The sequence below is a fragment of the Polyergus mexicanus genome, unplaced genomic scaffold (assembly GCF_030449975.1).
Source record: "Polyergus mexicanus isolate NDT 795.1 unplaced genomic scaffold, iyPolMexi1.0 SCAF_7, whole genome shotgun sequence".
NCBI lineage: Eukaryota > Metazoa > Arthropoda > Insecta > Hymenoptera > Formicidae > Polyergus > Polyergus mexicanus.
Genome location: NW_027223327.1, coordinates 9,269,637 through 9,286,347, shown reverse-complemented (window position 1 = coordinate 9,286,347; position 16,711 = coordinate 9,269,637). Strand labels below are relative to the sequence as shown.

Genomic DNA, 16,711 nt, shown 5'->3' with positions numbered 1-16,711 from the left:
CTTTATATAAAAGCGGATATTTAATATTTAGTTATCCAATTAGCACGTTATTGTTTCAACATTTATAAATCGTTCTTTTATTACAATCTACCATATCGTTATCTGTAAACACCATGGAATTTGTGTGTCATCACTATTGAACGTTAATAATGCATTTTTTGAAATTTGTTAAATTATAATATAAATAGTTAGATTATCTATAATATAAATAGTTTTACAATTTTATAAATTATATATATATACCTCTTTTTTTTGCATTATGATTTATATCAAGTAGCTTCGCATGTAATTGACTACTTTATGTGATGAGTTAGTCTTATCATTTACAATTTATTTCTCATTCTGCATCGCGTGTTCCATACGTATTAACCGAAATAATTAATACAGTTTTCCATATTATTTATCCAGTCAAGAACGAATGAGACCTCTGGAACGTCAACGGACTTCTCTTCGTCAAAATCGGCTACTCTTCCTAAGGCAGCCAGTTTCGAACGCTCTACCTCTATGCACATTTTACCCTCTTCGACGAAAAAAAAATCTTTGTCTAAACGCAGTATCACGTTTGCCGATCTGCCGCCGATCTCAAAAAAGAATTCGAATCGCGGCACATCCCATCCTCCTCATGTCAAGCCTACATTATCCGCAACCATCGAGCAACCAATTCGGCATCCGTTGCAAGAAGCCTATCCTTCGCAAACCGTCGTATCCTATGAAACACCCTACGTACAACATGCACGTTTTCGACTTCCCCCGACACCACTAACCGCTCCCGAATGCTGGGGAGATCTTGACACTTCGGCTTCCCTTAGCAAACGACAGATAGCACGTTCTGTTGACGAGAATTTTCAGGTTGAGGTGGGTTTCAAAAGCATGTCTAATTTTTAATTTAACGTACTAACACCTTCCTGATATTTTAGGAGAAAAAGATGCGAAATTTATAAATATTTATAAATTTTATTAAATTTAAAGTTTTATTTATATTTTTACATATTATATAATATATTTATATAAAGAGAAAGGGGATATATAATGTATGCTTTCGTTTTTCAATGTGTGTTTCAACTTATTATTATTCACAATACGTTAATATTCTTTATGAAAGTTATGTAAGCCGATAATTATTTACATGTATAAATGTTATAAATACAGCAATCTCCAACTTCTTCTCCGACGCCACCTTTAACAAAAATGTCAGTCAGCGATAAAAAGAAGCTCTTTGAAAGTGCCATGGAAGAACATTTGAAACCATCGCCTAAACCAGGTGAGAATATGTGTGTGTTTCTCATACCCGGGTATATTGTATATTTTATGCATTACATAATTGTGAAATATTATTTTCATGATATAAATGACCAATATATATACACATTTAAATTTATATATATAAATAATCATATATATATATATGCATGTTACAGATAAAATATTCAGTTTCTTAAGTCAGGACGAGGTAGAAAAAATGAGACAAGAAGAAGGTAAGGATATTATCATATTTAGTATTATAATTTTTCACGGTTTCATATTATATATTTTATCTTAATACAATTGAGATTAATAAAACCATACATATTTATGTTTTTATAGAGAAAAAGATTGCAACTTTGACGCGAGACGAATTAAAATCATGGGCACAGCTTGATGAAAACGAAGGTCTCGAAGATTTGGATCTCACAATGGATGATCAGAATAATGGACGACCTAAGTAAGCTTTAATTATCACGTTTAAATTATTTCTTATCTTGAAAATAATACAATTTTTGCGCGTGTATGTAGGAGAGTGACGTTTAGTTTGAACAAGTACGATATTCTGAATCTTTAGTACACAAGTATTATAAGGGAATAAGATGAAAAATGATTCAACCATTTGCATAAATATAACGTAATATGCAGGCAGCTATTAAAGTAAAGAAAAAATTTATTGTTATGTTAGTATATTATATTTATATTGACTATATATATGTTGACTGAGAGATTTGCAATCTATATAAAAGAACATATTATGTTTTTTGGATATAAGTATAATACGCTTAGTATTTTTCTAGTGTAGTGTGTTCCGTTTCTAACGCTAGGATAATATAATTTCTTTGCGATTATGCGCATGTCTTTATAATATTGGATATTCATGTGCTTTATCGTGTTTAAGTACCAACAAGCGATATGCATCATCTCTTCATCTTTCATTCAAAATTTGAATTTACTTAATATTTTAATTCAATACTTGAATATTTTAACAATTAAATTATTGTTCAATACTGTGCAGTATTGCTATGAAAAATAAATGCGATTTATTAATGGCAACTTCCGAGTGTTGCGTTATGAGTCGTGGATAATCATTCTACGATGTATGATAATCGATTTTTAGAACAACAGATTGTTAAAATCCGGTAGCTTTCTGCTGGTATTCAAACGTACTAATTACGATTACGATTCGGAGATTGATGAGATTTTCGAGCCGTTTTCTAAAGCGACGGTGATGCAAATGTCATATCGTATCGCTAGAAAGGCTCGTCCTCAAATCTTACAAATATTCGATGATCGCTATATCATAATTATGTTTTGCATGCAGATATGCAATACACTTGATTACAATATACATTTATTGCCATTCTTATTTTCTGATAACGATTAATTTCGAATCCGCTTACACGCTTCTATTCGCTGTATATTGTGCCTGTATTATGTCTAAGTATTTCGATTATATGATAAATCTCTCTCTCTTTTTCTCTCAGTTTTATTATGTACGAAACAAAAAAGATTTCTTAATGCGCGATCTCTGTGGCAGGCTCGATAATAGACAATGTGCGAATAATAATGTAACATTTTTTCGATAAAAAAAATCCCATTTTTACTAGAATTTTGAAACACCCTTTTTCTATTTTTTTTAGAAGATTAATGTAATAAAACTATTTTTCATCTCTAAATGTGGTTAATAATTGTTGGCGATTGAGCATTACATTGCTTATCAATATACGGAAAATATGGTAATAATTTTACTATACTTCAGTAATAATAATCCGTCCCATTCGCGTAAAACATTTACACATACGCTCACATTGCAAGCCTCCATCAATAATGCGAACAATCTGACTAGTACTAATTATAATGTGTTGCTTCTGTATTTTTTTTTTTTTTTTGAATAAACACGATATTTGTAACATATGTATGTATATCATTCGTCAGTATGCATGCTTGTTACCTTCCAGTAGCCGACTGAGCTCGCGAACTTCAATCCCTCTTATCCAGAATGTTCCCAGCAGCGTGAGGACAGCGAAAGCGGAACGTCGTTTGAAAGAACGGTTAATACAAGAGGTATTATATCTCTCACGATAGACACTTATCTATTATTTCGATAAACAATACTCTATATATTATAATGTTTTTCATTAAAATGTTTTGATTAAAGTTATGAAAAAAAAAAAAAATTATATATTTGAGAAGAGGAGAGAGTCAGAGCACTCTCGACCTACTGGATCTATCATAAATTATTATAATCACTCTGTTCGCAAAATGTTTGTTATATTCGAAATTTCTTCTCTTCTCTACCAGGGCCTTATTTCGGACGAAGACGAGGAACATCTTCTAAGCCCCGCGGAACAGCGGACGCTCAGAGCGGAGAAACGCGCCGCTTGGCGACAAGCTCGTCTTAAATCTCTCGAGCAGGTAAAATTGGAAACCCACTGTATGTGTATCTGTATCTTTGTGTGCGCGCACGCATACATAGATATATATTAACGATAATATATATCTAATATTATAATAACTAATTGTTTTTTGTATTGTCAAGATATGTTGTTGAATATTTTTTTGTGTTTATAGGATGCGCTTCAAGCACAGATGGTGATCAAAAAGATGAGCGAGATAATGGACACCGCTAATAAAAGCGAAGAAACGCACGACACGGCCGATACAATTGATCCTGTTTCTGATCAAGAGAAGACAATCGAAGTAAGTATCTTATAGAAAGAGTATTCCTCTACCCCTTTGCAAGAAGGAATTAATTATTTTTAATAATCTAACACATATATACATAACAAGCTTGAGATCGTTTCAAAGTTGTGTGTTTAACTCGCGACCGCGTATACTAATCGCTATCCTTGCTCGCCTTTAATTAACATAACATTCATCAAGTAAGAGAAAATTCATTGTTATTACAACGGTTCCCATTTGTCTGTCTTTTGCCACCTTAGTTCGCTACGTTACGGCCTTCTAGCGCGGATTTCCCTAAACTCGCCGTGCGCAGTAAAGTGGGTCCCCCTAAAGAGATACGCGAATCTGAGAAAGTAGTGGACGAGAAGGTCACTCGGCGTACCGAGGAATATCTAGACGAGGTGACGGGTGAACGTCGTGTACGAACTGTTGAATACGTCGAAAAGCTCATTGAGCGTCAGGTATTATACCTTCTAAAGATTCGCATCAGCGATTAAAGTACCACATACACGTATTTCGATGGAGGAAAAAGAAAGAGAGAGAGAGAGAAAGCACAATTACAAATCATCACTATTGCAACGATTTTTACAATGCACCGTATTTACTCGAAAATACGTACTTCTTGTTTCTTTTTATTTTTTTTTTTTTTCAATTTATGGTGCAAAAATATGGGTTTTATTCTATGCCAGATTGCACACATCTTGGGAAGCTTGTTGCAAGCTTATGATATATTAACTCTATCTCTATCCGGATTGCTTAAAAATTGTTGTCGGTAATATTAACACGGGAAGCGAATCGTTGGTCGCAATGTTAGAAAGTAACGAGCGATTAAATTCAATAGGCTTTACACAAAGATATATATTTTAATAGAAACATTAAAACAATTTTTCTTTTTTTTTTTATCTACGCTTTCATGCATCCACACGTCATATTTATCATTTGTTGAAACATTATTGTCTTTATTGTTTCAAGAGTCCATCGCTTACATCGATGGTACGTTACGCACCACCTTGAACTACGAATGTCACTTCTACTGATCTAACTAACAACCTTTACCTGAATTTTATCGGTAATTTGGTTTTTATATCTTATGCGCATATTTTTTAAGCTTACAGCTACACATCTGTATGTTTTGTGTGCACAGATTAACTCTACTCGCATGTTTTGCACTCTAGATGTGCTTTCCATGGCATATAGAAATGCAGCAAAGTTATTATCCTTTAAAAAAAGTCCAGGAGCATAGGACGAATAATGTATTTTTTTTTGGAGTTGAACTCTTTCGTTCTGTAAACATTCCAGAGTAAAGTGATATATATTCTAGAGTACATACATTCTAGGGTACAATATAAACTGTTATTCAACCTATGTGTATCCTGTATTTTAATGTATGCTTTTAGATATCGCAAAATTTTTAGGTTGTCGCCGTTGTAAGCCTTGTAAAAGAACTTCACACTCGTACTGTCTTAAATATATATTCTTTATAAATGCCGTAACATACAATGTGAAAAATCAGATAAGATCAAATTAATAACAATGTATGCATTTTCATAATTAGGTGGAGACTCTGAGAGAGAAGATTATATCGTTAGAATTAAGTAACGCGGAAGACGACATGGAAAGTGTGAGCGACGTCGGCAGCGAGAGCGAAGATACCGCGGAACAAAATATCGCCGTTAGTATCGCGGAGGAAAAAACAGATTCTCATACCATGACCGACGCGACTGAAGTCACTAGTGCTAAAACGGACGCGAGCATCACCGTCGTCTCTACCAAGAAGAAGAAACGAAAGCGATCGAAGAAAGGTCGTCACTGACAAAAAATATGCATTTTAAAGAATAGGTATGAAACATTGATGTTATATATATCTGAATAACAACCTTTGTGTTACTATAATATTCGACTATTACACGCAAATTATGTGTGTTTAATATTACTTACAATTATATACATTTATACTACATAAATGAATTGTATACGTCCACATATATGTATATTCGAAAGCGAAATCGATCACTTTTAGATTTCCAATACATCGGTACCTATTATTGCGATGTATGTACCTGCGCGCGTTTTATATCTTTCCTTTTTCTCACTGATAAATATAATAAATTTTACATATATAAACAAAAAACAGCAGTCTGGTTTTTTACATAGACGTATTCGGTGAAAAATATAGATGCTTACACACAAAACTTCGTAAGTGGTTTAGTAAATACGATATTTTCGTATCGTCTGTGTACAGATTTATAATTATCATCTTTATTTATCCTGTATGTGTATCGCATATGTATACGACGTAGTTTTATAAATCGAACGGGTGTAATACAGATTGGTATATCTTAATGTTGAACACACACTACTGCATTTTTATTTATACATTATATTATCGATATATTTTACTTTACAAATATCTCATGTTCAATATACTTGAAATTTTGCTAACTCGAGATTTACGAGATGTAAAATAAAAATAAAGTTCAAGGAAATAATGAAAGTTTAAAAAGGTGAAAAGGTAATTAATATTCTAGTAACAAGTAATAGCATGGAAAATTCCATGACATCTTATGATATGCCTCTTAATTATTATTTTCTGGATCATTTTTTCCATAATCTAATTTAATTTATAATAGAAGATATGTACGAAAACATGACTTTTTTTGTCGTTTCTGGGTTAAAGATACGCGGTACTTATAAAGCAAAAGACACAGGAAAGCTATTTTGTATTGACGAAAAATCGTCAAGCATAATTGCATTTTTATACGCATAGTGAAAATCATGCACTTCCGTTTTCTCTCGTCCAACTTTCCTCGAGAATATTTATGATTTTTTAAAAGGGATATACAAATGATATGATAAAACCATGCAATTATAATGTTACAGATATAAGGCTCTACGTTTTATGTAATTACGTGCATAATATCTTATATAATGTTCATTCTCTTATATTAATTATTTATATTCATTGCAATGTGTTAAAAAAAATTATTTGTATTTTAAAATTATAATTTCTATAATTACTTCGCGAATATCATGTAAAATACAATATCGAGGCAATGTTATAAATATAGGCTTTAAGTTGATCAAGGATCTATATCTTGCATTTGTAAAATATTTTATTTATTTGACTTTAATATATGTTTAATGAAGATATTCTGATCTGTAATAGATATTATATTGTAAAAAAAAAGTAAATCCGTATCAGGAAAAAAAAAATCGAACTTAAGATTTGCTTTACTGCGAATTATCAACGTTGAGGAGTCACTGAAACATCAAGAGCAAACGTAGATTTTTACTGTTATAGTTCGATGGTTTCAAGATATAATCGAAACAAATTTTGCATATATGTAGTACACAATTTTATTACCTTGGATATATTTTCAGTAGTATATATATATTATATATATGTATGAGACTACAAAGAATTTAAGACATCACACTTTACATATTTATATATAATTTATCATCCACACAATATATATATATATATATATATATATATATATATATATATATATATATTTGTAATATTAATATTATTTTAGATTTAAGAATATTATTTTATACCACGTATTTACGTTATTGTTTAATTATTGAAAAAAGATATTCGATTAATACATATTTATTCAATAGGTAATGCAAATAGATTTTTTCCAATGAATGTAAATAAGAGCGAAATTAAATAAAATTGCGATTAACCGCGGTTTAAAGTGCGATTAAGAATAAGGGACCAATAAGTGAAATTAAGTAAGTTCATCATAACTTTGCTATGCAAAGTTACTGCTAACGCAGCAGAGGCACTTGGAAGACATATATTACCGATAGAGTTTGGATGTTGGGGATGGAGATCAAAAATTTTTTTTGCTAAGCTAATAGAATGTCACATATAAATGTAATTGAACGGAGAGAAAAAACCCAGACTCCGTTTCACTAATTTCCTTGATTGGATTGTCGCTTTAACCACCCAGCATCCAAGCTTATTAATATCAATAACAATGTTCAATGTTATCGATGTACGAAAATATTTTAATTAAAAGTGCCAACGTTAACTGTTTCATGTAAGAATTATGTATCTCGTTAAAATATCTATTATCTCATACAAAATAATTTTTTTTTACATGCATTTTGTCTCCTATTTTGCTGCTTCTTTCCTTAATTTAGTTTTCGTATGGCGAAAACTGTAAAACATTCAGGAAGCTTCGAATACTTAATCTATATGGCTTATTTTTGACAATCGTGCGAACGAAATACGGTTCTTATCTGTCAAAGTTCAAAAATAGAGATATTTTGGTGCTGAAATATCTTTAAATTTAAACAAAATATAAATAATTGTGCAGAGTAAAAAATTTTTTTAGTTTTTATATATAATTCTTTAACTTGCTTGTTTAGCTTCTTTATAATTACCATTATATATGTGATCTTGTAATTACATTATATATTATTTGTATGTCTATATTTTATATGTCTATACTTTGTATTCATTTTCTGCATCACTGAAATTTTATAAATCTAAGTGCGGTATGGAACAATAATGTATTTTTTAAGACTACTTTGCCAAGTTTTAGGTCAAAAAATAATAAGAATATTATGTAAAAAATTAAATAATTTGTGTCTATCTGCAATAAAATTATTATTAGTTTATTCACAAATGTAGGATGTACATTTATTAAAGTTTCACATAAATCTTTCATTCCTGTTTAAATATAAATATATAGCTACATTTTATACACGTTTCTTAATGGCAGTTTTTTTTACACATCTTAGCTTTTTATTTTTTCGGTGCTATAATACCTTCCAACTGAGTCTGAAAATTCAATTTTTCATGGTAATATTTTTCGAAATAATAATTAAGCTTTATAGATATGTTAATATAAGCTTATAAATAACAAATAAAGACACTCTCTTATCTCAGTTGAGCTTAAAAATAATACATACACACGGATTCTTACCTTTAATTGCATATTTGTTTTTTTAAGGAACTGCACTTCTTCCACGTGTTTCTTTTCCTCCGCTTCCCTTAATTCGGCCGATCTTTTCTCAGCCTGATCGAACTTGAGTCTTAATTCCGCAACCATTTTCTCCAATTCGATTTTTTGCAATCGTAATTCCTCGGCTGTATTAATCAAATTTTCTTTGCCTTGTTCGGCCTACATAGAAATAAGTCTTATTAATTCGTACATGTTGAATTTTACAGATCATGTCCGCCGTCAAAATTTATCAAATATATTTGTCTTTATTTAAAAATATATCAAGATATATACTTGCAGTGCTTTACGCATCCCGAAAGCAATGCTGCTTTGATATAATGTCTGATATGCGGCCAATGTCATTTTAATCTCGTCTCTTACTCTTAATAAAAGTAATCCACGTTCGGCGCAATTTACTGTTACTTGCCTTATTAACTCATCTGAAACGCGATTAGTGATATGTAGAAAATATATTTAAATTTTTGTTTTATTTTATTTTATGTATAGAATGTGTTATATTATAATCAATGATCAAATATTCTGAAATCTAAATTAGATCCAACATCATTGTTATAGTATTTTGTGGGGAAAACTGTATTTTTTTCGAAACCATAATACGTCATGAAAAAAAAAATCAGATTTAATTTAATTTCAGAGATATTGGTGGACTTCGTCGATCATAATTGAACACTTTGTATTATATAATTAAATCTTATATACCAAAACATTGCGTATAAAGTTGCCTACGAACGGGACAAATGCCGGTTTCTCGAGCCTGTCTTTGTTGTAATCGCATATCGAGTTGCTCCTGTAAATTTATTACATCCAATCTTGTCGCAGGAGTACTCGAAACCTAAATAATATGTAGCGTACATGTCTCTCATTGCGCTTGCAGATTATCGTACATAATTTAAAAAATACAAATTTAATCTTTTTTAAGAATTTCTAATCTTTTACACGTTGTGTCCATATTTGGCCGTCCTCTTCCCATTCTTTCGGTGGCAGGATTCTATTTAAGATTTCCACAGTTTCTCGTCGTGCCTCAGCTGAGGTTGAAGTTGTTTGAATTTTACAAACGGCAGTGCCGACTTTTGGTAGCGATGTATCTTTACGTACCTTTTATTGTTTTATTATTGTGAAGTATATATTTAAATCTATGCATTGTATATATATATATATATATATATATATATATATATAATAAATAATAATATAAAAGATAAAAAATATATATATAATAAAAGAAATTATATAATAAATAATTTTAATCTAATAAATATAATCTTTTTCCGAGATCATGTAATTCATGGAAAAATAGATGAAAATAATTCAATTGCCGTTCACTGTACCTTTTCTGGATGAGTCGTAATCAAGACTGGGGTATCATATTTAACCAGTGTATCCATAGTAGGAATCGTGCGTTCTTTAATTGCTGTTGCCATTTTTAAATGTACGATTTAAATACGTATATAGAATGTGTATTTAAATGATAATAACATTAATATACGAGTATTAATAACTCTAAAAGAAATTAAAGCATATGGAGATCTTTGTTTGTACAAAGAATGACGATTGAAGAAACATCACCATGGATACATGATATATATCGCCCGATCGTTTTATGATATCTTGCGAAACGGTTTCAGCGTGTAAAATTTCTGATTGAAATTGTAAATATAAAGTATATATTTATCTATCTACAGAGATAATTCAAGGTAATACAAGATTGGAAGAAACGTTGATCCTGTGGGAGAGATGTAATACATGCTATTTTTTGTTTACGTAAATACAAAAAATAGAATAAAAATGGAAACATATATATATATATATATATATATATATATATATATATATATATATGTATATACTAAGGTTTGTGAATAACATAATTTAATATCAGAATTTACCGTTTGACATAAACCGTTGGATTTTATATTACAAGTATAATTGGTCAAAAATGTTTTACGTTAAGTGTATGTATGTGTATCCGAGTAAGAGTCCATATATAATGAAATATAAATATATATAATTATATATAAAATATGTTCATCATGTTTTCTTTCTCTTATATAATCTCGGAATTTTTTTTTATAAAAAACCAATGCAACAGTTATTTTCCTAATTATTTTTCAATTAAGCTTATTATTATTTTGTTTGCATAAATGAACAGATAGTATATAAGAGAAACAAAATATATACTTATATATAGATATATTTCATATATTTTATATGGACTTTTCTTCCTTGGTATGTATATATGTATGTATGTATGTATATATGTATGTATGTATGTATGTATGTATGTATATATGTATGTATATATGTATGTATGTATGTATGTATGTATGTATATATGTATGTATGTATGTATGTATGTATGTATGTATGTATGTATGTATGTATGTATGTATGTATGTATGTATGTATGTATGTATGTATGTATGTAGGTATGTAGGTATGTAGGTATGTATGTATGTATGTATGTATGTATGTATGCATGTATGTATGTATGGATGTATGTATGTATGTATGTATGTATGTATGTATGTATGTATGTATGTATGTATGTATGTATGTATGTATGTATGTATGTATGTATGTATGTATGTATGTATGTATGTATGTATGTATGTATGTATGTATGTATGTATGTATGTATGTATGTATGTATGTATGTATGTATGTATGTATGTATGTATGTATGTATGTATGTATGTATGTATGTATGTATGTATGTATGTATATACAACATGATTAAAAGTCGTTCATATGAAACAAGATTTAGAATCACGATGTGTGAGACGACATATTGTACAAGAGTTTATGATTATTTTATACAATGATGATATAATAAAATTATAAGTTTGATATTAATTAAAAGATATTAATTAGACGTTGTAATTTTAGATACGCACGATTAATCCACGGCTACAAAACCGCGTTCAATTGTAAGATAAAATGTTCTCTCAGTTCATTTGTACCGAAATCGTCGACGTCATTATTCTCCTCGAAGATGTCTTGAACCGTGCCCATTACTGTCTCCTCCGTATTGTCCGTCATGTCGATTTCTTCACAAACTGATTCTAAAATTTGATTCTTTGTATTCGCTTCTACGTCATCATTCGCGCACTGTATACCAGTCTCTTCACTTATATTACGTTTTGAAGGACCAGCTTGTGGAGTCGTGTTGCTTGCGTTAGAATCTGGAGAAATGTCGCGCGGAGGAGTTCGCAGAGCCGACAACGACGGAAGTGGAAATCCGAAGTTTAATAGCTTGTCATATCCGCTCGAGCCGCAGATCTCTTTAATTTCCATCGCCATCGCTACAGCTTTCTCGGTGTAACCGTCCTTCACGTTGTCTATCAACATTTCGTTAAATCTACTCATTTTCTCGTCCAAGAGCTTCTTTCTTCTCATAAAAGTTTGCATATTCAACATTTTTCTTCTGTACGTATTTGTATTTTTCTCCGCTCGATCGAGGAATTTCGAAGCCTTCTCCAATTTCCAATTGAGCTCCTTTATTCGATTGTCCCTTTGTTTGATCTGCCCTTCCAGTTTTCTCTTATATTGACTCTCTACAGTTACGGTTTTCATTAATTTCTTATTTACCTCTTCCAAATAATTCACTCTGTTTGTTAAATCGTCGATCAATTTTTGTTTTAGACCCATGTTCTTTTTATAAATCATTGAAGACGCCGCGTTATCAGTTTTCGTATTAAATTCGTATATCATATTTTCCATTTTCTTCGTTTTTATTTCGAGCGCTGAATTTTTATTTTGTAGATTTTTCTCAGAGTTCTTGTACAAAATGAGCTGGTTGCTTAATTTTTTGATAACGTCTTCTTGTATTTTCATCTTTTGTCGTAATTTCCGACATTCGTACTTGGTAGTACAATTGGCCATCAGTTGTTCGCTGTTAACATCCAATATTGAATAGTTATTTACATGCAAATCGTTCTCCTCATCGAAATGCGATGACATTAATTTTGTACTTAAGCATTCATTATTTTTTAAAGGTGACAAATTGAATGAGACTTGATCTCTTGATGTAACACTTGTCGGAGTAATATCGTCACTATATTCATCTTTAACAAATGCCTCTATTGGAGAGTCATCTATTGTTATAATAGATGTAACAAATGTATTATTTCCTTGATGCACATAAGTATTGTTGCATTCTTGGATGATAAAATCTTTTGTATCCTTAGAAAAATCTTGCATAATATCAAATATATCTTCACGATCACCTGACACTTTGACCGTAAACTTTGTTATAGCTGGCACAGTATCATCTTTAAGTCGTGTACTTTCAGACGTGTTCAGTTCCTTTCCTATCTCATTTTCTGCTTCTATAATGTTGTCCGAAATATCGCTATCGCTTATCGAATTTGTATCATGGGAAGATGCATTTCGAATTGACTTTTTTATAGATTTCATAATTTCTTCACGAGTTCTCCGTTTACGTTTTATGGCGGCTCTCATATTTGGTGTAACATGTATATTCTCTCCTTGAAAAGCTTTCTCTATAGCTTCAGGAAAATTTTTATTGATCTCTTGATCATCAGTAACACTAACAATATTTGCGATACTTTGATCTGTTTTATTAAACTCAGTTGTTTCATTGTTATCATAAGATGTACACTTGGGAACGCGCGCACGTTCCTCTCCGCTCTCACTACCGAAAATTATTTCAATATTCTCTGTATCATCGGTAAGTAGACTTCCAATTTCATCCCTTGACGAATATTTATAATTTATACTTCTGTGTAATATAGGAATTTGTTTTATCGATTTTTCTAAAACTCCTTCTCGGTTATTAGAAATTGAATTTAACCTCTCTACATTATTAGATATATTTTCCTCACGACCACTGTCGCAAATTTGCTTTAATTTCTCCTCTATTTCATCGTAACTATCCAATGAGATTTGATCATGTTCTCGTTTTATTTCTGTTTTTATAACAATGTCATTTTGGTTATTGGTTAAATTTTCATCCGCTATATAATTATCGTTAGATCTTTTATTTTCCATATTTGTTTGCTTTTCATTGTTGCCTTCTTTGATATTATCTTCTGATATCTCTATATTATCATCTGAGATTAGGATAATACTTTCTTGCTGAAGATCGCTCGTAACGTTTCTATATTGTCTGTGAGTTACTTGTTTATTTTCTGTTGTTTTTGTAGAATGATTTACTTGCTGATATACGAATGACTTTACAGATGGATCATCAATATCCTGCGAATCAGAATCCTTCTCTTCCAAAAAGCCGATTGATGAATGCTCAGTGTCATTTTCTAAATATTCCATTGTATAATCGTTTTCACATCGATTTTGATTCTTGAAATTTGCTAACTTTCCACGCTTTTTAGGGGATTTTCTAGTTGATGTTACAGTAAAAATAGATGGTATAGCATTCTTTTTTAATCTAATTCTGCCATTTGGCATTATAGACCATTCTTCAGGTTCAAAATGTACATGGCAAAGAAAGGAATTATTGGATGGTTCCCAATCGGCCCTAGCAACACGTTCTTGCCATATCTTTCTTAATTTTGGGTCACGAGGGAAACATTTCATAATATATCCCTTCTCACTGCGATTGTTGCAACCAACAGCTGCGCAACCCGGCATTTTAATCTAACCAAATGCAGGAAGCAATCTGTAAATTTAAAATATGCATAAAACAAACTAGTTACATTAAAAAAAAATGACATAAATAGATTATATTAAAAAGATATACTGTCCACTCCAAGCGTATGTCTTATACGAGATTTGTCCGTTTTAGTTTTGCACTCTATTTCTCTTTCTCTAAAGCATGAAAACTTGCTTTTAGATTTATTTCATCGTAAATGTAAAAAGTGTAACTAAAACGAACAGACTCATAATTTTTAATGCTTTTCATGTATCTTCTTCAAGAACTTGACATATTTGTGCCGTTTGACAAAAATATCGCAGAAAAGATCCAAATCTGCTTACCTCTTCTTTTATATCTTAGCTTTATTCCCGTATGAAAAGAAAAAACGCGCGCGTCGCGTAAATATTATGTATCTGCTAAATATTGACAATATCATTCATAAAGTTTCGCGTCATTAAATTCCTAACCATTCATAAAGGTTAAGAAACATTTTTGTATTGTCCAGAGTTTGCTTTTATACTTCCCCAGTATGTTTAGGACACCTCGCGGATTCTACGCATACGCCGCAACATGGCTGCTGCTGCAATTTCGTGCTCATATATTCTATCTAGCGGCCAATAAGATTTTCAAACGCGGTTTATTTGATTTTCCCGAACGAGATATCACACCAATAATATAAAGTAAAATATAAAAAGTTAAATTAAATTAAAATATAATATATGTATATTGAAGCTTGCGTAGTAAGAGTATACATCAATCACGATCAGCTGTTCAATGAGCGGTTATTGTACTAAATATACCTAATCAAGGTTAAAAAATTTTTTGTTTTGACAATGGAGCTCATATACCTGAGTGGTGCGTTCTAAAATTGCTTCTTGGAGTAGAGTTTGATTGACCAATGAGAACAGAAGAAGCAAAGATTTCTTCGTCCTGATTGGTCAATTAAATGCTATCACAGGTAGGATTTTCGAACGCATCCTCTTACAAAAAGAACTTCTAGATATATAAATTCTATGGACAACTAATATTTACACTGATAAATTCAGAAAATTTGGTTATTCAATATATTACGTATTTAGATGAAAACGTGTGTGTTTGATAAATGTGGAATATTGTAGCTGAAAGATAGCGTATAAATATTAAAAAAAATACAATATGAATAATAAAAATGCTCGCGAAACAACGCCAGGTGATGGTTTACGATCATTACGAAGCACTTCATTATTTCGCGCTATCAATTTCGAGTTGTACGTCAAGCCGGTAAGATTATATCAATACCTATCTGGCTCTCTTTAATCGGACGATACTTTTTAATGACGATGTCATTAAACAAAATTTCTTTATTATTTTGTAGAACAAAACTATTATGATTCTCGGTGTCGTAGCAATGTTGGGTTGTTCAGGGTATATATTTTACATGAATTCCGATCAAAGGAAAAACGATTACCAAGCTATGATGAAATCGGACGATACAGTAGTATTAGTAAGAAAAACTTCTAAATGGACTGACTGAATAAGAACGATATATTTGAACGATTATATATGATACTTTCTATAGTCTAATTATTATTCAATTTTTAATAATATATATATATATATTATCGACTATGTATATACATGTTTATATAGATTTATAAAGAGCTTGGAACAATAACATACTGAATTACACAAGCAACATTCAAGCGAGCCCTTTAATTTTATTTAAAAATTTATGATTTACTAATCAGAACTCTTATAAAAATTAATTAAATTATTGCCAAAAGATCTTACATTTTTCGATTGTCTTTACCAGCTTTTTCCTTGTCAAAAATTAGCTTAAAGAGCCATTACCTCTAGTGTTTTGCAATTATAACATTATGATACTCTATTATAAGTATTTGAATACACAACTCATATATTATTAATATTTATTATCAATAACAATTACATATCAATAAATCAATAAAAAAATTTGATTTAATTTTTATATTTTAAAAATACCTTTGTAACACTAAATGCATTCTACGTTTTCTTTTCTATAATATGCCATTAATCTGTAATTGTTACAAATATCTCACAATTTTACATAAAATTTTTATATAATAAAATTTGTATGCAAATTTTACTAAGATGTATTCCATCATGCCTAATAATAATTTTTTCTTATAATAGAAACAATTGCAATTATTATATATCATTAATTGTA

The 16,711-nt window shown here is 30.5% G+C and overlaps 3 protein-coding genes across 13 annotated transcripts in view; 1 reads left to right on the top strand and 2 right to left on the bottom strand.

Moving 5' to 3' along the window:
- Scrib (scribble planar cell polarity protein) overlaps nt 1-7,389 on the top strand; it is a 29,448-nt gene extending 22,059 nt beyond the window's left edge. For 4 of the 9 annotated variants that reach the window (XM_070299447.1, XM_070299444.1, XM_070299442.1 and 1 more), the window contains 9 exons: nt 409-855; nt 1,150-1,261; nt 1,419-1,475; nt 1,585-1,702; nt 3,204-3,309; nt 3,547-3,660; nt 3,817-3,945; nt 4,188-4,388; nt 5,483-7,389. In XM_070299447.1, the coding sequence (XP_070155548.1) occupies nt 409-855; nt 1,150-1,261; nt 1,419-1,475; nt 1,585-1,702; nt 3,204-3,309; nt 3,547-3,660; nt 3,817-3,945; nt 4,188-4,388; nt 5,483-5,740 (1,542 nt within the window). In that variant the 3' untranslated portion in view covers nt 5,741-7,389. Of the gene's footprint in view, nt 1-408; nt 856-1,149; nt 1,262-1,418; nt 1,476-1,584; nt 1,703-3,180; nt 3,310-3,546; nt 3,661-3,816; nt 3,946-4,187; nt 4,389-4,899; nt 4,997-5,482 lie in introns of those variants that run through there. The other 5 variants (XR_011447217.1, XM_070299443.1, XM_070299449.1 and 2 more) reach the window with 5 other exon arrangements.
- A 1,217-nt stretch (nt 7,390-8,606) lies between these two features.
- Dnali1 (Putative inner dynein arm light chain, axonemal Dnali1) lies at nt 8,607-10,722 on the bottom strand. The gene is made up of 6 exons (XM_070298731.1): nt 10,241-10,722; nt 9,849-10,007; nt 9,612-9,744; nt 9,186-9,331; nt 8,874-9,071; nt 8,607-8,728 (listed from the first exon to the last, which is right to left on the bottom strand). Exons 1-6 carry the CDS (start codon nt 10,331-10,333, stop codon nt 8,693-8,695), a joined length of 765 nt encoding a protein of 254 aa, XP_070154832.1. The 5' UTR covers nt 10,334-10,722; the 3' UTR covers nt 8,607-8,692.
- An 858-nt stretch (nt 10,723-11,580) lies between these two features.
- LOC138934514 (putative leucine-rich repeat-containing protein DDB_G0290503) lies at nt 11,581-15,188 on the bottom strand. 3 transcript variants are annotated; one of them, XM_070298358.1, is made up of 3 exons: nt 14,868-15,188; nt 12,050-14,550; nt 11,581-11,974 (listed from the first exon to the last, which is right to left on the bottom strand). In XM_070298358.1, the coding sequence occupies exons 2-3, from the start codon at nt 14,520-14,522 to the stop codon at nt 11,820-11,822; spliced, it is 2,628 nt and encodes an 875-aa protein (XP_070154459.1). In that variant the 5' UTR covers nt 14,523-14,550; nt 14,868-15,188; the 3' UTR covers nt 11,581-11,819. The 3 variants fall into 3 exon arrangements, with proteins under 3 accessions (XP_070154459.1, XP_070154457.1, XP_070154458.1); XM_070298356.1 differs by having other exon boundaries at nt 11,581-14,550; XM_070298357.1 differs by lacking the exon at nt 14,868-15,188 and adding an exon at nt 14,632-14,692 and having other exon boundaries at nt 11,581-14,550.
- Between the last annotated feature and the right edge of the window lie 1,523 nt (nt 15,189-16,711).